The 26,663-nt window shown below is 35.8% G+C and overlaps 1 protein-coding gene and 1 pseudogene across 1 annotated transcript; one reads left to right on the forward strand and one right to left on the reverse strand.

The window, feature by feature from the left end:
- Window positions 1-9,405: 9,405 nt before the first annotated feature.
- Window positions 9,406-17,058, reverse strand: LOC106399987 (annotated as a pseudogene).
- Window positions 17,059-19,789: 2,731 nt separating this feature from the next.
- On the forward strand, window positions 19,790-20,689 carry LOC125580043. Its single transcript, XM_048743992.1, has 2 exons — window positions 19,790-20,102; window positions 20,202-20,689. Exons 1-2 carry the CDS (start codon window positions 19,790-19,792, stop codon window positions 20,687-20,689), a joined length of 801 nt encoding a protein of 266 aa, XP_048599949.1.
- The last annotated feature ends 5,974 nt before the right edge of the window (window positions 20,690-26,663 follow it).

The raw sequence follows: 26,663 nt of genomic DNA on the forward strand, positions 1-26,663 counted from the left end.
AACATGGATGTTTGCAAAAAAAATTTTTAAAACATGGAAGGTTGCAGGAAGCTTGATTCGTCAAATTGAAAATAACGTAACATATTGGATCTTTGTGCAAGGATACCCATCAACGAAACTTCAAAGGGTTTCTTTAATAAGTCAAGCAAAAAAAAAGGATTTTACCAAAAAGAAAAAGTCAAGCAAAAAGGTTGGAAGAGGGAAAACCTTAAGAAGCTCCAATTTGTGTTAATTTTAAAATATTATCGTTTCACATAAATCACACCAATGACAGTAAAATTTCAAAAAAAAGCTAAATTACCATAAACGATAAATCAAAATTTTAATTCCACTTCTCAATACTAGATCTTAAGTTCACTAAACCTAAATATAATATATATATATATATATATTGTATAATTTATTGTTTACATAGTTTACATTTTTTTTTAAACTACTAATATATTTAATTAATTATTCAGTTATAAATATGAGTATTATTATTTTATTTTTAAATATGATATTTTAGGAAATTTTCTTCTTGTGTATTGTTTTTAGGATAAGAAGTAGATTATTTTTGAGAGGAACAATAACGAATATGAGTGAATAAACAAAGCCGCGTTTCTGAAGAAAATGAAAGCAAATCCTTTTGAATTATTGAACCCTCCTTGGTATGTCCTTGAAAGTTGAAAGTTGAAAGTTGAAAGTTGAAAGTCATACCTTTCACACCAAAAGCCACGTGAACTGGGTCCAGACTTTGCTCCTACTACCAACACTCCAACAGTCCGCCATGTTTTCAATACATAGTTTTGTAAGACCAGAAACGAAATTTCTCTTTCGGCCCCTACAGTATTTATAAACCTACCGGCCCTCGACCCCATGCTTGACCAGCTTGTGGTCAAGGCGGGCTCTGTTACAACTACTATTCTAACCAGTGTTCTAAAACGTGCTAGGCGGTTCATTACGTGTTAGATGACAGTATAACGTCTAGCCGTATATACGAACGCCTAAACGGGATATATACGGATATATACTTTTACACGAAATATAAGTATATGATTAATATATACATTATTATTTTTTTTAAACTGAACATAAATATATTTTAAATCCACTTTTATGTATAAGTATATAGTTTAACATATATAAATGGGCAAATCTCAAAAATAGCACCTTTCTAAGTTTATATCACAAAAATAGCACTCAAAAACTAAAATGACCAAAATAGAACCTTTCTAAGTTTATCCTTTGAAAATTTTAATTTTTTTATTTTTCAAAATTTGAAATCTTATCCCCAAAACCTCATTTCTCAACTCTAAACCCTAAACTCTAAACCCTAAACCCTAAACTCTAAACCCTAAACCCTAAACTCTAAACCCTAAACCCTAAACCCTAAAATCTAAACCCTAAACCCTAAACTCTAAACCCTAAACCCTAAACCCTAAATCCTAAACCCCACCCTTTAACTCTAAACCCTAAGTTTGTGACTTTTGATAAAACATTAAATGCTATTTTTGTGACTATTGACCTTGAGTGCTAGTTTGGGAACATAAACTTGATTTAGTGCTATTTTTGTCTTTTTCTCTATATAAATAGTTTTAAATTATAAAAATTAAAGTCATTTTAAATAATAGATATATAAAGATGATAAATTTAAAATGATTTTGCAACAATTATAATAATATCTATAATCATATAAATACATAAAATAAGTAGAAGTAATATAAATAATAACATTAATATAATATAATAATTATATTAATAGTTTATTTTTGAATATTAATGCTTAAAATCTCTTTAGACGTCCGCGTATACCGGATAATGTCCGCCTAAACGCTATTATTCGCTCGAATTATATAAATCTGCATAAAACACTGTATAATATAAAAATAGTACGGTTGGCTACCGTATAGTGCCTAAACGTCGACTAAACCGTATTTTAGAACACTGATTTTAACGTACCATAATTATTGAAATGCCAAGTGACGGATATTTGTTATGATTGGATGCGCCAACTATAGTTCAATTGGTTAGAATGTTTCGTATCATAGAGTTTAAATTAACGTCTGTTTATTCGCCAAAAAGCAAGGTCAGCATTCTCCAAGAACCATATCTATTCACTTCAGGCTATTAGATTGGTATGAATGATAATTATTATTGATAATGGAACTCTGTTTATATACAGAGAGAACAGAGTGATGAACAAGTCTAGAATCTACAGAAGTTAATGACAATATACAAACGTTAATGAAGACGATGATTTAGGGACTTCGTCAATCCACATAATCTGCCTTCCAAATTCTATATCACATGCATCATGGAACCTTGAGCCCGTAGTCTACGATAAGGTCTCAGCCGGCTGCTTTGGTCTGGATAAACATAATGCCAAGAAGAAGGAGAACAAAACCGAAGAGAAAACTGGATGCAAGTGGTTGAACAATGACGACCTCTTCTCAAAGTGCAGTCTAATGATTCAACTTGCCTAATTACTCTATTCTTTGTTGTATTAGTAGACTATGAAAAAAAAGTATGGTTTACATGACTAAGTAACGAATCTAGTAAACACAACAATGTCATGACCTTCCCACCCACCTATGCTTACTGCTATAAACCTTGACTGAATTTTGGAAAAAAAAGTAGAGAAAACAAAGGCAAAGAGATGACAATGCTTCATCCGCAAAGATGGCTCTCCAGCTTGATCATGTTCTTGCTGTCGTCATTCATGCTAAAATCCGATGGATCAAACCATATAGTTGGCGACAGCTCTGGTTGGGAACTTTACACAAACTATACCAACTGGACACAGGGAAGAGAGTTTCATGTCGGCGATGTCTTAGGTAAAATTTCTAATTCCTACACAATATAGTAGAGTTTAAGTTACAGTCCCATCCCTTACATGTGAACCATTGTTTCCAACACCCACCTTGCTAAATCTGTCTCTCTTCTCAAACAGTTTTCAACTACAATAGAGACCAGCATAATGTTATGCAAGTTAATTCTACAGCCTACGTAGATTGTGGAAGAGACAATTACATATCTCTCTTCAACAAAGGCAATGACTCAATAGTTATATCTGTTGGATCCATTTAAACCAAATGGGTTTAATTAAAGTGTGAAAAGAAATGGGCCAATGGGCCAATGTAATCAAAGCCTAATGGCATAAGTAAGTTAATGAAGGACTGGGAAACATCCCACATCGCTTACGAGAGCTGAGGACGAGTTGTATATACAAGCTACTACACTTACCTTGTTTCAAACGGTTCAGAGGAAGAAATGGCTCTCCACGCTCGCGCCGCCGCCGTCCGGCTCGGTGTTGGGCCAGAGTTAAGCTCAATGTTTTTTGCCATTTCATTTCTAAAAATTTCTAAAAAACAGCATGACATTTGTGTATAAACGATATGTAGTTTGTCTAAAAACGACACGAAGTTTATCTGTTCTAAATGGATCAGAACCGAGTCAACAAGAGAGAAACTTGCGGAGAAAGTTGTTCAACGTTCCACTCCGAGATCTTTGAGAGATTTTTGGAAAACGTTGGCAACAGTTTCGAAAAACCGCTCCTCGTTTCCTCTTTATATATTGACTCTCTTCCTTCTTCATTTCTTAACTTTTCCCGTATCAAAAATCCAACAGCGAAAATCCCTTAGCGTAAGTCTATAGTTCGAGAGTGTTTCGTAGATTTATAGTTCGATAGGGCAATTCACGAGTGAAGCGTAATCGTCTACCATGGTTGTATCCTGGGACTCGATATTCGTACAGTACCGTCTCACTAACGGAGCAAATATTTAGAGTTAAGGAAAGAGATTACATCTCGACTCAATGTTTATTTGCGAATACGATTTCTTATCGTTCTTGTATTCGCTTTACAAATCGTCGATTTCCTTAACGTATTATTTTTGTTATATCGTTTATCTCAGTCTGGTTATCCGACTTCTACAATCTTAACTCTAATTTCGCTTTCTATTTAAATCGTTTAATCGGATTGAAAAACGGTTCAACAGAGATTTGTTAACGGTTTTTAGAACGCTGTTTGCAATTTAATCGGATTGAAAAACGGTTCAACAAAGATTTGTTAACGGTTTTTAGAACGCTGTTTGCGATTTGCTCTGTAGCATTTCCGCGAAACGTTCTGTTTGCTGATATGCGATTCATATAAACCTTTTCTTGTTTCGTTCAAAACGATGTTTGCGATTTGCTCTTTGCTTATCCGCGAAACGTTTATTTGTTCTTTTGTAAACGTGTTTTCGAATTGCTTTATAGCTCTTCCGCGAAACGTTTCCTATGTATTTCATAACGATTTGCGGATTGCTTTCTAGCATTATCTCGAAAAGTTTTGATATACTATTCTTAAAAAAAAAATATGAATCGTTTCCATAACCGCTTCCTTAAGCGAGATTATGAAACATTCTAAGTCTATACAAAACGGTTGCTGCAAATGCTTCTCTAAGCGAGTTTGTGAAACGGTTTTTCCAGACTAATATCGATATGATTTGGTTCAAACACCAAAAATGACCATCAATTTTAAACTATTATTTTTCTTTAAAATAATATATTATTTGTTGAATGGAGTACTGATTCGCCTTCATGGTTTTCTCTATAGGAAAAACAATGACAAACGATAACAACACCCCCATTGACACCACAAATGTCAATCAGACTCCACTCAACGTTGCAGCAACTGATGCAACCGTGACAAACGTTGGAAACATCACAGCGTCAACCGCTGTAGCAACAACAAGCACTATCCTCCCTGCGGGAAATGCTACTGATGAAACCACTCGCCGTAGCCTATTCGGTGCTGGTCTTTATCAGACGGGTTCAGTTTCAGCAACTGCAAATGGTCCGGTGGCAGTTCAAACTCCTCCGGCTGTCCCTAGTGTGTTCACTCAAGGACTGATGCCAGACAAGTTTGATGGCAAAGGCTTCAAAACGTGGCAGAAAAAGATGATGTTCTTCCTGACAACGATGAAGCTGGACAAGTTCATCCAGGAGGACAAGCCCCTTATGCCTTACGGGATTGATGATGTTCACAGTCTCGCAACTTTTGACATATGGGTGCATTCCGACTTCATCTGCAAAGGTTACATTTTGGGTCGTCTCATTGACCCATTGTACCGGGTCTACTGGGAGATCCCCACGGCGAAAGAGCTATGGAGATCACAGGACAAGAAGTAACGAGGTGAGGACGCTGGCTGCCAGAAGTATGTGGTCTCAAAATTCCACGACTTCAAAATGGTGGATTCAAGACCCATCATGGATCAGGTGGAACCGCTTCAGCTCATTTGCCATGAAATCGCTGCTGAAGGAATGTCCATCTACGAGACATTCACAACTCTCAGCTTCATTGAAAAGCTTCCTCCAAGCTATGCAGATTTCAAGAACTACTTGAAGCACAAGAAGAAGAAGATGAGGCTCAAGGAGCTCATCATGAGGCTTCAGATGGAATCCAGAAACCGAACTGGTGACAAGGTCACTGCTAAGGCGCACAGTGTCAACATGGCTGAGCACAAAGGCAAAGGAAAGGCACACGCTAATTCTCTTGCCAAGCCTTCCAAAACTGCTGCAGCCTTGAAGGCTTCTGGAAAAAACTTCAAGAACAAAGGAATTGAGATCAATGCGAATGTGGAGAAGTTCAAGGGGAAATGTCACTACTGCCACAAAGTGGGGCACAAGATTGTTGAGTGTCGCAAAAAGATCAAGGATGAGAAGGCTCAGGCAAATCTCACTGAGGAGGATCTCGTTGCTGTGGTGACTGAAGCCAACATGGTTGAACGCAACAACCCCAAGGAATGGTGGTATGACACAGGTGCAACCACCCACATTTGCACCAAGGAATAGGTGCTGAACAAGAGAAGCTCAGGATGGGGAACACTGCAGTCTCCAAGATTGAAGGACGCGACAATGTGATTTTGAAGATGACATCTGGACATGAGGTCACTCTGACGAATGTGAAGCATGTGACTGACATGAGGAAGAACCTGGTCTCGGGAACCTTGCTCAGCAAGAATGGATTTGCCACAAGTTTTGAGGCGGACAAGCTCATGATTAGGAAGAATGAGATGTATTTGGGAAGAGGGTATGTTAAGGGTGGACTTGTCAAGTTGAATGTAATGACAGTCCCTCCGAAAGTTGTAGCTCCAAAAGTTTCAATGAATAAGAAAGAGCTAGTTGCATATTTGGTTGAGTCTTTTAATATATGGCATGAAAGATTAGGCCATGTAAACTACAAATCTATACAAAGATTAATGAATTTAAATCTAATTCTTAAATGCAAAACAAGTAAACAAAAATTTGAAGTATGCGTACAGGCTAAGGTCACAAAAACGCCATCACCTCGTGTTGAAAGAACTAATAAACCTCTAGATTTAATTCACACCAATTTATGTGATGTGATATACATACAAACTTTAGGTGGAAAAAAGTACTTTGTGACCTTAATAGATAACTGCACAAAATATTGCTATGTATTTTTATTACATAGTAAAGACGAAACCTTAGAAAATTTTAAAGAATTTAAACTCGAGGTCGAAAATCAGCTTAAAACAACTATTAAAGTAGTTAGAAGCGACAGAGGAGGCGAGTACGATGGTCCATTCAATGCATTCTGTAAAGAACATGGAATAATCCATCAAACTACAGCTCCTTACTCACCAGAATCTAATGGAGTTGCTGAACGCAAAAATCGAACTCTAAAAGAGATGATGAATGCAATGTTGCAGGAATCTAGGTTACCCAAGAACATGTGGGGGGGAAGCGTTGCTTACCACTAATTATATCCTCAACAAAATTCCACACAAAGTAACTGGAAAAACATATGAATTATGGAAAGGTAACTTACTTTCGTATAAATACCTCAAAGTGTGGGGGTGCTTGGCAAAAGTTGCGGTACCACCACCAAAAAAGGTCACTATTGGATCTAAAACAGTGGATTGCATCTTCATCGGATATGCACATAACAGTAATGCATATCGATTTCTGGTAAGTAAATCTGAAATATCAGACATTCATGAAAAAACAGTCATGGAATCAAGAAATGCATCTTTTTTCGAAAATATTTTTCCATATAAGGAAAAACAAGGTTCAAAACGAACTCAAGAAGAAAGAGACAACGAAAAGAACTCAGAAACTGAGACAAACGTCGAGATTTCTATAAATGATATTTCATAAAATGAAGAAAAACATGAACCTCGAAGGTGCAAAAGAGCTCGAAAGGAAAAATCTTTTGGTGAAGATTTCCTAATGGCATTTTTAATAGAAAATGTTCCGAAAACTTTGGCAAAAGCCATGGCTTCACCAGAAGCTCCATTTTGGAACGAAGCTGTCATAAGTGAATTTGATTCTATCATGCAAAATTATGCAAGGTACATAACAGATTTACCACCTGGCTGCAAAGCATTAGGAAATAAATGGATAATGACACGAAAACCTGGTGGAAAATACAAATCTAGGCTTGTAGTTCAAGGATTCCGACAAAAGGAAGACTTTGACTATTTTGATACATATTCTCCAGTAACGAGAATAACATCAATAAGACTGATGATAGCAATCACAGCCTTAAGAGATCTAGAAATCCATCAAATGGATGTAAAAACCGCTTTTCTAAATGGTGATTTAGAAGAGGAAATTTACATGAAACAACCTGAAGGTTTTGTCGTTCCCGGACAGGAAGACAAAGTATGTCGACTTGTAAAGTCACTTTATGGGCTTAAGCAAGCTCCTAAACAATGGCACGAAAAATTGACAATACAATGATGTCAAATGGTTTCAAAATAAATGAATGTGACAAATGCATATACTACAAAACTACCAAAAATGTGTATGTTTTGCTATGTCTATATGTAGATGATATGCTCATTATTGGAAGCAATAAAGACATTATCAATCAAACAAAGAACATGCTCAAAGGGACATTTGAGATGAAAGACTTGGGATTAGAAGATGTAATTCTCGGGGTTAAAGTCACAAGAAATTCAAACGGAATTATCTTAACCCAATCTCATTATGCTCAAACAATATTAGAGAGATTTAAAAATTACTCTAATAGTACGGCAAAAACTCCGTTATATCCCCAAATGCACTTGACAAAGAATTCAAGTGAAGCGGTTTCACAAAACGAGTATGCACGTGTGATCGGAAGTCTCATGTACTTGACCAATTGTACAAGACCAGATCTAGCGCATGCAGTAAACATACTTAGTCGATATACAAGTAATCCAGGTCATACACACTGGAAAGCTTTGACGAGGGTACTCAATTACTTGCGCTACACCAAAGATTTTGGGCTTCACTATGGTAAAGAACCAGCAGTTTTAGAAGAATACAGTGATGCTAACTGGATATCAGATTCTAAAAACTTGAAATCCACGAGTGGATATGTCTTTACACTAGGAGGAGCAGCAATATCATGGAAATCTACCAAACAAACAATGTTAGCCAGATCAACCATGGAATCTTAGTTCATAGCCTTAGACAAAGCAACAGAAGAAGCTGAATGGCTTAGAAATTTTTTGGAAGATATTCCTATGTGGGAGAAACCAGTGCCAGCTATACGGATACATTGTGATAGTCAATCAGCTATAGCTCGGGCTCAGAATAATCTCTACAATGGTAAATCTCGTCACATCAGAAGACGACATAAAACCATTAGACAACTTATCTCAACTGGTGTAATCACAATAGACTACATCAAATTGGCTGACAACCTAGCGGATCCATTTACTAAAGGTTTGTCACGAGATGTTGTTGCTAAATCATCAAAAGGAATGGGTTTAAAGCCTATAACGAATGAGGATGCTTGATTGCAACCCTACCTATCATGACTGGAGATCCAAAGACGTAGGTTCAAAGGGAAAACAAAATCAAACAGAATCTAACCAAAGTACTTGAGACAAAGTAGTCTCTTCCCAGCTCCTAAGATGATAAAGTGCTAAAGAATGTGATAAGGATAAGCATAAGCTTTTAATGATTTCATAGCTTCTAAAGCGGAGTATTACTCAATACTTTTCATGGTCAATCACCTAATGAGTGTGAAATGGGGCCGTTTCTAGGAGAATGAATGCAAGGCTATATTCTCTAAGTTCACTCATGAAAACCATGAATAGTTCAGGGCCACAATGAACACAATAGAGAACTAAGTTCTACGAGAAAATGAAGCTGCGTTATGCATGTTGTCTCGGTTTACATAAAACACCGGTTGGTTCAAGACATCATGTTCACCTTCTGGTAAAGTAAACCCGACAGATATTAACTATGAGTGGTTCAAGGCTTAAAAATGCCACCAACTCAAACACAGTGAATTTTTCGCAAACACTCTCGATAAGTCTGTCTAGTCTAGTCAGGATTAGAATAAGTATAGTTTATAGAGAATATCGAGTCTGCATTTAGTCTGCATATATTTAGAAGAGTCATTTCTATTCATGTGGGGGATTGTTGGATCAATTTAAACCAAATGGGTTTAATTAAAGTGTGAAAAGAAATGGGCCAATGGGCCAATGGGCCAATGTAATCAAAGCCTAATGGCATAAATAAGTTGATGAAGGATTGGGAAACATCCCACATCGCTTACAAGAGCTGAGGATGAGTTGTATATATAAGCTACTACACTTACCTTGTTTCAAACGTCTCAGAGGAAGAGATGGCTCCCCACGCGCGGCTCGGCGTGGGCTTGGGCTTGGGTCTTGGGCCTTGGTGGAGGGTCTCCGGCCCAATAAAATTCTTTTTGGACCAAGTTAAGCTCAACGTTTTTGCCGAAAATCCCTTAGCGTAAGTCTATAGTTCGAGAGTGTTTCGTAGATTTATAGTTTGATAGGGCGATTCACGAGTGAAGCATAATCGTCTACCATGGTATCCTGGGACTCGATATTCGTACAGTATCGTCTCACTAACGGAGCGAATATTTAGAGTTAAGGAAAGAGATTATATCTCGACTCCATGTTTATTTGCGAATACGATTTCTTATCGTTCTTGTATTCGCTTTACAAATCGTCGATTTCCTTAACGTATTATTTTTGTTATATTGTTTATCTCAGTCTGGTTATCCGACTTCTACAATATCAGAGGTTGGTGAGCACCGGTTCATCTGTGCAGTAGACGGCCACTGTGAGAATGGTCAGAAGCTAAGTATTGATGTAGCTCCTTTAGTATCGTCTATGAGTAATAATCAAAATTTTAGCAGCTTGTTGTTATAGTACTAAAGTAATGTAACTAAACTTGAATTAACACCATCTGAATAATATATGCAGAGATTTAACACATTAAAACCAAAGAAGTTTGTTTGACAAAAAAAAAAAAAAACCAAAGAAGTTTGGAGCAATCATAAAGTCTTCACTATTCATCACTGAAGATATACAAAAAGAAAGTGGTAAGGAATCATCATCTCCAGCGTTTTCAGAAAATCATAACTGTGGATCAACGTCACCGTGTTTGTTCAAGAAGTGGTAAGTTGTTTACTTTTATTAGACAAGGTTTTGTTTGGTTTGATAATATAAATATGAACGGCCACGAATTAAGCAAAAAGACAATAGAGAACAAAACGTATTGAGACAAATACAGTTTAGGGTTTCTTATTATTGTGTGAATGAATAATTTTATAAACCCTTAGACCCATATTTATAGCAGCCTCAAAACCTGATTTCCTTTATCCTTTATGAATATATACTTATCTAGAAAAAATAAATTTTCTAAACCTACAAAAGGCATACCGTACCTTTACTGAGTTTTTACTGGTGCACAGAGATTTAAGAGACACAGATGCAACACGCAGGAACAACTACCAAAATTTGTGATATTTTTCCTAAATTCCTTTTAAAGTCTTTCTTCACATTTGCCACTTTCTATTTTTGTATGCTGCCAGTGGTAACACTACCAAGCACATATCATCATATCAAGAGTGGAGATTACAATCTAAAGGCTGTAACTAGACTGAGCAGAGTAAAATCTCTGAAGCCGTCTCCTTCGGTGTCTCCAAGGAACTTGAATCTGCCTAGCTGCTCGTAGCCTCCAATGTGGAGACCTAATGGCTCCTTGCTCTCTGTGAGTCCTTAGGAATCTCAAGAACAAGCTTGTTATGTCTTCAAGATCTGCTACACTCAGGGAAAAAGCCTCCACGTCTGTAACGCATCTAACATTTCGGTTGCTTACTAACCCCTTCGATGGCATTCTTATCCTCGTTCCATCTGCACAAAACATATTCAGTTCCAAGATGCAGTGTAATGTTTCAAGTATTTAACCCAAAGCACATAGATTCAACAAGGGATGTACCGGGGTTTACAGAAGAGCGCCCTAGGCACCAAGCGAGGAGCTCTTCACCGCAAACGTCTCCCTCTGATAAAGGAAGAACATAACCGTCTTCTCCAAAGCTCTCCATCTCACCTCTTACTATGAATACCATTTTTTCAACTACACCTCCGCGGTGCAAAACCGTGCTACTACTTATGTATCTCCTATATGTCAGCCTCTCACGGATGGCATCTAAGATTAATTCATCCATCTTCGAAAATACCCTCACCTACAAACCCATTAGTATTCAATAATCTACCCCCTCTAATACACAGAAGTTTTTGAGAGAGGCCTAAGAGAACATTAATTATCTAAAATTTAAAATATAAAGCGTACAATATTAAAATAAGAATGATTATATATATACTATTTCAAAATTGATTTCTCCATTATAATATATGTGTTTACCTTTTCAGATTCTTTAAAAGTAAATTTACATTTTGAGAAATAGTTACTCAGTAGATAATGAGAAAATGTTTGAAATACATTAAGTTGCTCCCTACTTTTCAAAAGTACATTTAATCAAAAAATTCTAACATTTGGGTTTAATATTACTGTTTAAAAATTTAGTACTTAGGTGAATATAAACTTGTATAAATCATTCTTAAAAATTTATAACTGATTTAACACAGATAATTTTGTTATTTTCATAATAAACTTAACGTATTTATAAGGAAATGATTATCATTTAAGATAACTAGGATAAGACCTGCGTCTTGCGCAGTGAGTTTATTTGTATATATTATCGATAATTTATTTTATATATTTGATCATTTTGTTTATACATATACAATATTTTTTGTTGTTATTATATAATTTCTTTCCGGTGGATCGGATAAATTTTTATTAAAAAATTGAAACAAAACTATAATTAATATATCATGGGTTGATCGGATTGGACATTAAACAAATTATGACATAAAAACCTTATTTTTTTCGTCGAACACATTCTTGAAAAAAGTGAACAGTATTTTTTCCACAGTTCAATTATTTTGACTTTTATCTTCCATATGGTTTTGAAAGCTTTCAAATCAACCATCAAATTGATACATGTCATTTTAATGTTTTTAGTCGTATATTTAAGGAAAACTTACATTTTTGTAATTACAGTCGTTTTAAAAAATTCAAAATATAGCATATAAGAAAAAATCTAATTTTTTTATTTTATGGTTAATGCGTTTGTTTATTTTTTTAATAATATAAAATTAAACGAAAATGAAGAAGGATGCAATTTTTTTATCAAATCTTTATTATTCATAATCATTAATTGCCATATATATGTAAATCATATTAGGTAATTAGGTAGCTTTTATTTAAGGAAAGAATACACACTTCTTATATTTTAAGTTAATATAATGTTCTATAGTGTTATATAATTATGGAAAAACGGAACAATACTAGATTAAACTATAGTTTATATTAGGTGCTCTAGAATTTTTAGAAAAAAAAGATTTAGAAGGCATTTAAATGTGCCACATAAACAAGAGGTCTTTTTAATTAATACAAAATTGAGGTTACATCTTTTCAAATGCTTCTTAATTAATGTATAGGGGATTTGAAAGATAACATCAACTTTAAGATAAAGTTAGAATTTTCAATAGATAATTAAGCAAAAACGACTAAAACAAGATATGGTAAAAAAAATATATGAGGGAATTTATCAAAAAATCATAAATATGTCGGAAACATAATGAAAGTTAGATTATGCAGTTATGAAAGAGGTCAATTTAAAAATAGTTTCTGATTTATGCTAGAAAGTAAATAAGTCTTAAAAATATAAAATATAAAACATGACTGAAACATAAACAAAAGAACATAAACGAACGGAGGCAAAGACTTTTAGTTAATGGAGGTAATAACCAATATAGTTAGCGTTATCTATATACTATGGTTATATTTCTAATATTTCAAAAAACTTCAGTGAGGGGCAGCTGCCCCTACCTATCACGTAGCTCCACCCCTGGACTCAGATAATTACCTTTTTGAGAAATATGAAGAGGTGTCGTCTTATATCTCTTTGAAGATCATTAGGCATATTCTCAAATACAATTTTTTCGTTAAATCCTCTGGTAGCAGCCCAGTTGACCCACTCAGCCAGTCGCACCCTCCTGTTAAAACAACTATTCGCTTACCTTCATAGCTAGTGACATTACAGAACCATTTAAGAGGCACGTTCACATACCCTCTTATACCTTCTAGGAACCGTTTATGACTCATTTCCAAACTCCTAAGATGGGTAGGCAAAACACAATCAACAGAGTACTTTGTGATATAGAAATCACCCAGTAGCATGTCTTGAGATTATAGGAGTTAGTTACCTTCCACCAAGAGCTTGAAGGAAGTTCTGCATATTACCAATAAGAAGTGGGAAGAGCAAAAGCCCTAGTGCGATAATCACCATAGTAAAGGAGGCCTCACCAAGAAAGTAACTTGGGACTTGGTTTCCAGCAAGTGTGCTGATTTGCTTTTGAGAATTTTAAACAGTATCACATTCACTAAGAGTTCCACATGTACCAACCAATGTAAACAAGTTGAACAGCTGTGTGATAAATCCAGTTACCTGAAAACCCCATAAAAGTGAGTAAATGTATCTTGTGAAGAGGCTAGAATGATTGGTGAGATTGACTGCCTTCAAATAGATTCCATAAGGAAAACCATCCTCTTGAAAACAAGCAATGGCACTTGCATTATCTTTCCATGCAGCTACATGACTATTTCCATGACCACAGTATATTAGTTCTCGGCATTCTTGATGAGAATTACCGCAAGCATCTCGAAGACAATGATTAACTCTCTGAAAGAGAAAAAAGAGAAAATGAGAGGGATATATAAATCACTAGAAAGATATACATCATTTTTGGTTATGACAAACTAAGTAGCTTAAGCAACAAAAAGGATATTAGATTAAAGTGAAAGATATAAATTTTGAGACTTTTGATATACCTGCAGACCAAAAAGATACCAGCAAGAGCCAACAACATGACCAACAAGCATGAAGGTGAGAATGTTAGTAACAAAACTACAAGCCGACTCAAATAGGAAGACCGTCGGTGTTTTGCCAGCAAGAAGGGGTAGTAGTCTACACAACTTTGGAATGTACTGGAAAAGAACTGCAGCGGTTAGAAAGTTTTTTGCATAGTTGTCCCCAGATGCGCCTAATTGTACTGGTAATATCCAAAATATCCATATCTGTAACCAAAAGAGGAAAGACAAAATTAGAAATCAGTGGTCATACTCCTTCCGTTTCATATTGTAAGTAGTTTTAGGGAAATATTTTTGTTTCAAAATATAAGTAGTTTTCGTATTTCTAGATAACTTTTACATTTATTGAATACAGTGTGACCAATCAAATTAAATAGACTTGTTTTTTATTGGTTAAATTATATCTAACCTATTTATTATAAAATATTTTTTAAAAACATAATAATTTTTTTAATCTTCGCGTTTTTAGCCAAAACTACTTATATTACGAAACGGAGGGAGTACGAAATACTCCTTTAATAATAAACAGTTGTAGCTGTAAATGCGACAATACCTGTGGAAGTGGCATCACTATGAACAAGTCTAGTAAAAACTTGACTCGCAAATAATTGCGAGCAATTTTTCTTGGATGATCAAATAAGTGGCCAACACCAACAACTGTAGACTCAAGAGTTGCATAGGCCAAACGGAACTGCACAAAGTATTAAAAAGCAATAAAAGCCAATAAAATCTCTTACTCCTATAACAAAATGGAAGCGGAACTCGTCTCGGATATAGTGAAGTAAAACACTAGTTTTGGGTTCCCAAAATTTTAAAATTAAAGTTAATATATATATATATATATAAGTGTAAGCCCCTATATTATTCTAAAAATATTTTTTGCTAAATTCTTTGATAAATTTTCTGTGTTCCCAAAACTATAGACAATTTACAATTTACAATTTACAATTTACAAAGACTGTAAGCAAAAGTTAACACACCTGAAGCATAATGTTTACAAAGAATAAAACATCCGTTACACTTCTAACAGCTATAAATGCTTTAGCCACCGGCCAATCGATCATAATGCATTTGTCGTTCTGCAGTACACGAAAGATGGTTGTGAAAAAGGTACACAAACGCAAGAATACAAAACATAAGAACTAAACATACCTCTTTGACTTTTATGAGGAACAAGAAGAGGGGATCTATAAAAATAACCAACCATGAAGCAAATAATTTAGTCCATCTCTGAACGAATTTGTAGTGAGGATTGATGATTCCGGTTAAGAATTTATTAATTGATGTAACAAATCGCGTAGCCCAGCCTCTAGCATCATCACACATAGCATGATGTAACTAGCCAAAAAAAGAAGAAAAAAACTTTATAAATTAATAAAATATTATAATTTTTTTTGTAAACTAAAAAGACAAATTTTTTTGTAATTTTAGTATTATTCATTTATAGAGTTTTTACTGTACTTTGGAAGGTGGGATTTGGGCAGGTTTGGGGTTGTAATAAGAAGGGCAAGTTGTACAGTAAGGATCATTACACACCTCCAATTGTCCAGATCCCAAGCCGAGTTCATCGTCTGAGTTTTTTTGTTCGAGGGCAGCAAAAGGACAGCTCTCTGGCTGAGAGGAGGAGACACCAATGGAATGAGAAGAACCACCAGTAGGAGTAGGATGAAGAAAGAGAGGCTCAGGAATGAGAGTAGAGGGAAGAGATGCACTCATTTGCACAAATGCTGGTCGTCCATAGGTTTGAAGAGGACCTGTGTAGCCTAGAACCACATTGGAGCTGTCGAATCCATCAATGGCGGAAGAAGTGTTTGCGAGGGAAGTGCTACGAAACCTGGAAGTGAAAGACCTTGTACGTGATGATGATGATGATGATGAGATTGGAAGCATGGGAACATCATCTTTCTCGTTGGGGGGAGCCATTTTGAGACAAATTCTTCACCTAGAGAATAGTTTTTTTCTTTTTTTTTGGTATGAACCTAGAGAAAAGTTTCAAGAAGAAAAGAAAGCTATGAGAGTTACCGGGAAGATGAAGCAGATATTTTAAAGAGTTTTGGAGAGATTGAGCCGATGACTGACTCATAAATGGTCGTTTGAAGAATCAAATCACGTCATGCATGTGTATTTATTTATTATTAATGGATCTACAAGTTGAAATTGTATGAATAAAAGAAGATAAGTTTGTGGAAGTGGAAGCCACAAATAACAATATTACGTAGACTATTACGACTGAGGCCTCTCTTTTGTTGCAAGACTCACTTCTATCCAGAATGTTTTTTTTTGTACGATTCTATCTTTGGATACCAAGTAACCTTTTTGGTAAAAAAAAAACCTTTTTGGTAAGTTTGATGTTCTGATGAATGTTCTCTTTTCTGAGTTTCTATAATTTATTAATTATTCTGCAGAATAACAAAGAAATATTAACATAAAAGTTTCAATATGGTGCAATTAGAACCATTAAAATCTTCATAAAATAGTTTAGAATGATTTAAGTGAAATCCCATTAAACATAGATTTTTATAAAAAATTGGAATTGTCAGTTATAAAAAGGAAAAAAGATTTCTAGTTACACGAACTATTGGGTAATGTATCTTAAACAAAGTAATGAAATGTGTCCCCAACTATATAAGCTCTTTGAAGTATATCCAATTTAACATACGGGGTCCAAATAGATCTAAATAAAAGTTCTTGGGATCAATTCGAATTTTTGAAATATTTAATCGGCTCAAACCGTGCCTGAATCAATATTTCAAGTACTAATTTGAAATTATGAGGAAATGGGTTGGGTCTATTTCCAATTGACCCCAAAAACTTTTAATTAGATCTACGTTAGATTCCGTATGTTGAATTGAATACTATATTTTAAGGAGTTTACTAGATCACGATCCGCGCAACCGCGAGGATTTTTGTTTTCACTTATTTTTATATAAATATATTGTTTTCAATTATTAATTGAAATATATTATAATATATATGTGTGTATCAATTTTTAAAACATAATAAGTTTACTGTATATTTTTTTCATTGAATAGATTGTTTTAAACTTTCACATGTATTTGTATCTTCTTCTATATATATATTTTCGGATTATTAATTTATTATTTAAATCGTAACTATATATACAAAAATTATTAAATATTGTTTTATTGTAATATTCAAAGATATTGTAACATTTCACAAATTTAGAAAGTTTATAAAAAATTAAACTTTTCGCTTCATAGATTTATATTATCAAGTAAATAATTAAACATTTAGTTTTTGTTTAATTTTTAAAATAAACTATATAGTTTAAAATTTGTTTTCATTGGTTTAAGGTAGTAAAGATTAATCATTGTTAGATAATATGATTTTTGTTATTTAAAAAAAAATCTTTATAATTTTAAAAGTTAACATCGACAAATATTTAAATATTTAGCATATAAAGGGATAGTATTACAACATTAAATTATATCTATTTAATTTATACTATCTATAAATCCAATGGATCATCTATTCTGTAAATCCAATTATTGATAGCCCAATAAAAATTTATGGTAAGCCCAAAATTTAAATGATAAGATTAGATATTAAATGTAACATGACTTTCTAGAAATAGATCTATTAGGTCCATTTTTTTAAAAATCACACATGAATCAAGTTTGTGATTTATGTTTTAATATATAAGATATAGGATATTAAGAATCGGTTGTTATAGTTACCTATATTGTAAATATTGATATATTCATTGTAAATCTGGTATCAAGTATATTAGATCGATGATATTGTTTAGGTTGTTATGGAAAATAAAAAAAAATTTACGTGATTCTGTTTCGAAAATATAGGAAACAAATTGAGAAGGTCAGGGCAACAATAAATATGTGAGCTTGATCTCCAAGCTTTAAAATAAATGCTTAGAATATCCTATATGTTAGTACACTCACGAAAATTATATATTCTTTGAAAGTAGATATTGCTTTGATTAGTTATAATCAGAATAGTGTTATGAACAAATGTGGATTGCTAGGAACCAAGAGGCCTGTCCGTGGCCCATAGAGAGAGAGTATCCGCGGCCCAAAGGGGAGAGAGAGTCGGCCACCCCTTGTAGATAATGTTTCCATTTATGTTTCATGTTTATCTATTAGAAGGTTTTCCTTTTTACTCTAGGATTATGATTTGGATACTTTCCATTTATCTATCTCTTGTATCCCCTATATAAGGGAACACTTTGATTCAGAAATATAATAGAACATTAGACACGATTTCATCTCTTGTTCACAACACGTTATCAGCACGATAGCCTCTGAACCCTGAGACCAAAACCGAAACCCCAAAAGTCTAAGCCGGCGATCCATAACCAAAACCCTAAACACAAACCTGTTCTTAATCCTTCAAGAACTCAGGAGATCAATCTCAGCCTCTCAGATCACGTTCCAGACCGAGAAGAACGCCGTCCAGCTCGCGATCGAACCCGAACCCCGCGACTGTCCCGAGACGATCCGCTACCCGATCAGCTCACAGCCAAGACGCCTCCAGCCGCGATAAACCTCATCCGCGACCCGATAGGAGGCAGCAGCCGTCCGATCATCTCAGCTTGAAGTCTCAACCATTCTCTGGTGGTCCGGTTCTAATCCACTACGAAACTAAGGTATAAACATGATCTGAGAACATAGAAACTAAAGAACCCTAATTCCATTATTATAGAAACCGTGAAACCCTAAAAGAAACTTAAGATTAAAATCGACAACCTCTTGGAACTAAAAACATGAATTGATTCCAAAACTAGAACCTGTTTTGTTTGTTGATTGATTGAATCTGATAATTGACAAACCCTAGTTTATGGAATCGAAAACCCTAACCCCTAAAGGAAGCAAGTAGCCGATTTTAAGATTGATTCTGATTGTCTGATTTCTAATTTAAATTGAGGTTTAGGAATGTTTAGATTGCTTGAATCGACCTGTCTGAACATGAATACTTAAGGCCTTGAAACCTTAAACATAAGTTGACAGATTGGAACCCTAGAAATCATAAGAAAGTTCTTAGAACGTTTCTGCATAAATCCGAACTTGGCATTGCATCCGCGACTGATTAGGATAGGATCGGCCAGCATATAGAAACCGTTTGATCTTAAATTTGATTGCATTAAAACATACATGGCCGTGTGGCATTAATCTTTCTAATACATGTAGAATTGAACTCTAGGATTGATCGCACCATGGTAAAGTTAGAATTGCATAACCGAACCTATTGAGTGTTCATATAGCCGTACGGCTTGCTTGATAGCACCATGGTCGATTAGGATTGTTTGATATCATGAATGCATAAGACGTGTTGTGGCCGAGCTTGCATATATCATGCGGCCACGTGATCCCATTGTAAACCTAATGTCTTGTATGATAATGTGGATCAGATGTCGAAAATAGCAAACAGAGACTATGCAGCCCTTAATCTCTCCGGAGGCAATTACTTGCAGTGGGCGCTAGACACAAGGATCAGTCTAAAGTCCAAGGGACTCGGTGATACCATCACTGAGGGTAATGATGAGAATGAAAAGAATAGATACAGAGCCATATGTTATATGCGCCATCATCTCATCGAAGGTCTTAAGGATCAGTACATGACAATTGAGAGTCCACTCGATCTTTGGAATGCTTTAAAGCATAGATACGATCACCAAAAGATGGTGTTACTTCCAAAGGCAAGACACGACTGGATGCATCTCAGGTTCATGGACTTTAAGTCCGTGGACGAGTATAATTCAGCCTTATTCAAAATCGTTTCTATACTAAGGCTGTGTGGTGAAGAAGTGTCCGATGTCATGATGCTTGAAAAGACCTATACGACTTTCAACCAGTCGAATTCTGTGTTGCAGCAGCAGTACAGGACAAAAGGTTTTGCCACATATACTGATCTGATCTCATGTCTTCTCCTGGCCGAGGCAAACAATGAACTCCTTATGAAAAATAGTGGAGCAAGGCCGGTCGGGACAGCACCATTACCCGAAGCCCATGATGTGGAAAGGAAAGATCCCAAAGAAACCAACTACGCCCAAGACAACAGGAAACCATACGGTCAAGGCCGTGGTGGGTACAGGGGTCGTAGGCGTGACAATCATAACGGTAGAGGTAGCTACTCAACCGGCCGAAGTGGAAACCACAATAACTGTGGTCGTGGTTCCAATTACGGTCGGGGTCGAGGGAGTTATGGCCGTGGACGAGGTGGCATTTCCAAACCATCTTACACGTCCAAGTCCTTATGTCATAGATGCGGGATGGACAATCATTGGGCCAAGAACTGTAGAACTCCAAAGCACTTGTGCGAACTCTATCAAGAGAGTATCAAGAACAAGAACCCGGAGGCAAATATGATCCAAGAGAACGGTCAAGATGACAAGGGATATGATGCTGACAATGAATCCGACAGGGACAGCAAAGATGACCAAATGGATTTTGAGACATCCGACTGTCTAAAGGACTAGTTTTTTCGAATCACATTGTCTTATTGCTTTATGTGTTTGATTTGGTGTTTTCACTTTATGAAATGACATTTACATTAATGAAAAGATTTTAAAATCTCTAAAGTCTAGAAATTTTATTTATAGAAATGAATGATGAGATGAGTGTACTTGTGGTGGATAGTGGCACAAGTCACACGATCCTAAGAGACAAAAGGTACTTCATGAATCTCACATTGCAAAGTGCAAAGGTACAAACCATTGCGGGCGAGGCCAACCTGATTGAAGGTCACGGCCAGGCCTATGTGATGATGCCAAAGGGCACTCACCTAGAGATCAAAACCGCCTTGTATTCCCCAAGCTCTAGAAGAAGCTTATTAAGTTTCAAGGACATAAGGTTGAACGGTTTCCACCTTGAAACATGGGAAGAAGGAAACAAAGAATTCCTTAACATAACTTTGATCACCAAAGGCAATAAAAAGATCCTAGAGACCATGCCTGCAATGACTACTGGTCTTTACTATGCACGGATCAGTATGGTCGAGGCAAATGCCTCAGAGCTATTCACTTTATGGCATAACCGGCTTGGCCATCCCGGAACAGGAATGATGCGAAAATTGATGATGAATTCTCAAGGGCACACGTTTAAAGGAGTGATCCCACGAAATCTCACATGTGCAGCATGTGCACAAGGGAAACTCATAACCAGGCCATCACCAGCTAAGGTTAATAAAGAAACCTTGAACTTTCTGGAAAGAATCCAAGGGGACATATGCGGACCAATACACCCACCATGTGGGACGTTTAGATATTTCATGGTCCTCATTGATGCATCGACCAGATGGTCACATGTATGCTTGTTGTCCACTCGGAATCTAGCCTTTGCACGGCTGCTTGCTCAGATGATAAGACTGAGAGCACATTTTCCAGACTTTCCACTCAAGACTATACGTCTAGACAATGCTGGTGAATTCACGTCCCAGGCGTTTAATGAATACTGTATGGCCATGGGGGTAAAAGTAGAACACTCCGTGGCACATGTCCATACACAAAACGGCTTGGCCGAATCATTCATTAAACGTATCCAGCTGATAGCCCGTCCATTACTTATGAAGTCTAAACTTCCGGTATCAGCATGGGGACATGCAGTTTTACATGCAACAGAACTGATTCGCATCAGGCCATCTAGTGAGCATAGATATTCGCCATCCCAATTACTTAAGGGTCATGAGCCAGACGTGTCCCACATCAAAACGTTTGGATGTGCCGTCTACATTCCAATTGCTCCACCACAGAGAACTAAGATGGGACCGCATAGGAGGATGGGAATATACGTAGGATATGAATCCCCAAGCATTATAAAGTATCTTGAGCCAACAACCGGTGATTTGTTTAAGGCCAGATACGAAGACTCACAGTTTGATGAGTCCACATATCCGTCCTTAGGGGGAGATAACAGCCGGTTGATAACAAAAGAACTAGAATGGTTTAGACCATCGACATCTTGGCAAGATCCTCGGACTAAAGATTGTGATTTAGAAGTCCAAAAGATAATACATCTACAAGAGCTAGCTAATAGATTGCCAGATACATTTGCTGACCCAAATAGAGTAACAATATCACATATCCCGGCTTGTAATGCACCTGTAAGATTAGACGTCCAAGATGGACAGTGTCAAGTGGCTACAGAGTCTAAGCAACGTCTAAAACGTGGCAGACCAATTGGTTCCAAAGATAAACAGCCTCGGAAATCCAAGAAAGGTGCTGGAACCGAGAGCATAAAGGAAACCATCCATGACATAGATGAATCGGTCGAGCCGACCAGAATGGTCAAGCCGAGTGTACCGACCACACCCGATGATCCGGCCGTCCCTCCAAGTGAGGTCCGGGACGCTGGACTTCATGGGACACCAGAGCCGGACAATCAAGAGATCTCTATAAACCATGTGATGTCTGGAAAACAATGGAACAGAAAGGATATCAACGTTGATGATTTATTTGCATATAAAGTGGCACTTGAGATCATGGATAAAGATGAGGATCTAGAACCCACGTCCATACAAGAATGCATGCTAAGATCAGATTGGATCAAATGGAAACAAGCTATAAACGTGGAGTTAGAATCATTGAGAAAGAGAGGCGTTTTTGGCCCTATAATCTTGACACCCAGAGATGTCAAACCAGTGGGATACAAATGGGTCTTTGTAAGGAAAAGAAATGAGAAAGGAGAAGTAGTGAGATACAAAGCACGGCTTGTAGCACAAGGATTCTCACAGAGACCTGGAATAGACTATGAGGAAACTTATTCCCCTGTGGTGGATGCGACTACATTGAGATATCTAATCAGTCTGGCCGTGAAAGAAAACATGGATTTGCGCCTAATGGATGTAGTCACCGCATACCTGTACGGACCACTGGACAATGAGATACATATGAGAGTTCCAGAAGGTATTGAGCTCAAAGATAAGAAAGGTTCTCGAGAACAACATTGTATTAAGCTGAACAAAGCTTTATATGGCTTAAAACAGTCAGGTCGGATGTGGTACAATCGGTTATCCGAGTACTTAACCAAAGAGGGTTATAAGAACGATCCAATAAGTCCATGTATATTCATAAAGAAATTTGACAGCAAGGGCTTTGTTATAATGTCTGTATATGTGGACGACCTGAACATCATAGGAACCTCAGGAGAAATTTCCCAAACTGTCGAGTGTCTAAAGAAAGAATTCGAAATGAAAGACTTAGGGAAAACTAAGTTCTGTTTGGGATTACAGTTTGAGTATAAAGCCAATGGCATCCTTGTGCATCAGGAAACTTATACAGAGAAAATACTCAAGCAATTCAATATGGACCAGGCACACCCTTTACCGTGTCCTATGGTCGTGAGATCCTTAGACCTTGAAAAGGATCCATTCGGTCCAAAGAAACCCGACGAGAAACCGCTCGGATCGGAAGTGCCTTACTTAAGTGCCATTGGGGCCTTAATGTACTTAGCTAGTCATACTAGACCGGACATAAGCTTTGCCGTGAGTTTACTATCCAGATTTGGATCATGTCCGACTTTAAGGCATTGGAACGGAGTGAAACATCTGTTCAGATATCTGCAAGGAACAAAAGATCTTGGTTTGTTCTACACCAATCGGCCAGGAGAGAACTTGGTCGGATATGCAGATGCTGGGTACTTATCTGACCCACACCAGGCTAGATCTCAGACAGGATATGTGTTTACACATAGTGGAGCCGCAATATGCTGGCGTTCAACAAAGCAATCCTTAGTTGCTACATCATCCAATCACGCCGAGATCATAGCCATGTATGAGGCAAGCCGTGAACTTGTCTGGTTGAGGAACATGACTGGCCATGTCTTGAAAGAGAGTGGTCTGTCCGAGGGACAAAAGAAAGAGGAGCCAATGATCATCTACGAGGACAATGCAGCGTGCATTGCTCAGCTAAAGGAAGGATACATCAAAGGAGACAGGACCAAACACATCCTGCCCAAGTTCTTTTTCACCCACGACCTGCAGAAGGCAAAGGAGGTCCAAGTAGTTCAAGTCCGATCCAGCGACAACTCAGCCGACCTTTTCACCAAGTCTCTGCCAACCTCAACGTTCAGAAAGCTGGTTCATCAGATAGGGATGCGCCGCCTGAAGGATCTGCAGTGATGCCTTCATCAGGGGGAGTGTCATGCGTTGTACTCTTTTTCCTGTCTACGGTTTCCATTTTTTCCCACCTTGGGTTTTTGGTTTTCCTAGAGAGGTTTTAACGAGGCAACATCGTGCATGATACGAGCCCATATGGTTCTAGCATCCAAGGGGGAGTGTTATGAACAAATGTGGATTGCTAGGAACCAAGAGGCCTGTCCGTGGCCCATAGAGAGAGAGAGTATCCGCGGCCCAAAGGGGAGAGAGAGTCGGCCACCCCTTGTAGATAATGTTTCCATTTATGTTTCATGTTTATCTATTAGGAGGTTTTCCTTTTTACTCTAGGATTATGATTTGGATACTTTCCATTTATCTATCTCTTGTATCCCCTATATAAGGGAACACTTTGATTCAGAAATATAATAGAACATTAGACACGATTTCATCTCTTGTTCACAACAAATAGGAATTAATCTTTATATAATTTGAATTGTTAACAGAATAGATGTAGATATCTATTGTTGCAACTGAATGTAGATATTCTAAATTTCTTATAGACATTAACAATGGACCAACTTCATCTTCTCCAAATGCATCAATGTCTTCAGTAAATTATTAACATAGTTTCAGAGCTTACAATCCAAATGGTAAGACAACTAAATGAACTTAATTGTATCAAGCGACCATTATTTTAATATTGTCTTCTGCTTTCATTGACTTCAAAAACATAAATGGACGTTAACAATGGACCAACTTCATCTTCTCCACACTAATCAATGTGTTCAGTAAATTATTAACAAATGTTCAGAGCTTACAATCAAATAATCTTTAGTAAATATTGTCTGCAAACACAACACTACAAAAACACAATGATTAAACAGATAATCTAGGAAGACGTCTGTTCATGTCAAACTTTACATGAAAACCACAAACTCTCGTGAGTTATAGAGAGTTATATCTAAGCGCATAGAGATTTATAGATTTATATGTCTCTCGAAAAGATTTTTTTATTAATGTCTTTTATTTAATATAAAGATTACTAATGATTGAAAATGTAATGTGACCAACTTTAGTAGATAGTATATTTTTGTAAAAAAATCACACATGAATGAGAACTCATGACTTTTATTTTAATATATAAGATGTAGTCGGGGACACATTTCATTATTTCAGATGATTTAATATATATTACCCAAGAGTTCGTTTAGCTAAAACGTCATTGCATTATTAATCATATTATAATAGAATAACAAAGATAGTTATAAGAATATTAAGCCAGACAAAAATCAAGACATGCGAAGACTGACTTTTTATTTCTCTATCCTTTTTCATTTCGGTCTTGATTTTTTGGTTCATTTACTGGAATTAAATAGATGGACGTTGCTATTTAAATAAATATTGTAAAATAATTTGAAGAAATTATGTTATTTGTGTGTTTCCTTTCAGACGAAGACAATTAATTATCATGAATAACTATTTTACATGAATAAAACTGTGGATAAAAAAAGAGATAAGAAAATCCCCTATATATTAATTGAGAAACATTTGAAAAGATGTAACCTCAATTTTGTATTAATTAAAATAGGCTCCAATGCATAGGTGGCACTCAATTAGGTAGTCAATTACATTCAATTGAAAAATAAGTAGGTCCACATTCGATTTTTATATGTTGTTAGATACATAAGTTGGTCAAACTATATGATATAATGATATGATATGTTATTTTCTTTCCTTAAATAAAACCTACGGAATTACCATAAATGATTAATATATATATGACAATTAATGATTTTAATAATAAAGATTTGATAACAATTTATATCTCCTTCATCATTTTTTGTTTAATTTTATATTATTAAAATAAATTAAACAATCAAATTAGCCATAAAAGTAAAATTTAGATTTTTTCGTATATGTTATATTTTGAATTTTTAAAAACGACAATAAATGACTAAAACTATTAAAATTATTATGTTAAAAATTAATGATCAATGATTTAACATTTTTATTATAAGAAGATACACATGATTTTAAAACCATATGAGTAAAAAATATCATTTAATAATAAAATATATATATATATATATATAGATTAAACACTATATACCATAAGATTACATAAATATTTTAATATTAAAACTTTCAATGAATTTTCAAGAACATTTATAAATTATAAACTTATTAAAGATTTCAGATTGAAAATTTTGTTATCGATGATTTAAATATTTTGTTATAAAATGATATGAATGATCATAGAACCGTATGATTATAAATTCTTATTTAATAAATAACTATATAAAATATACTATTCTTAGAAAAATAGGTTGGTCCATCTTAACTTATATTACACTTTTTAT

Source organism: Brassica napus, chromosome C1, assembly GCF_020379485.1.
Source record: "Brassica napus cultivar Da-Ae chromosome C1, Da-Ae, whole genome shotgun sequence".
In the NCBI taxonomy this organism is placed as follows: Eukaryota; Viridiplantae; Streptophyta; class Magnoliopsida; order Brassicales; family Brassicaceae; genus Brassica; species Brassica napus.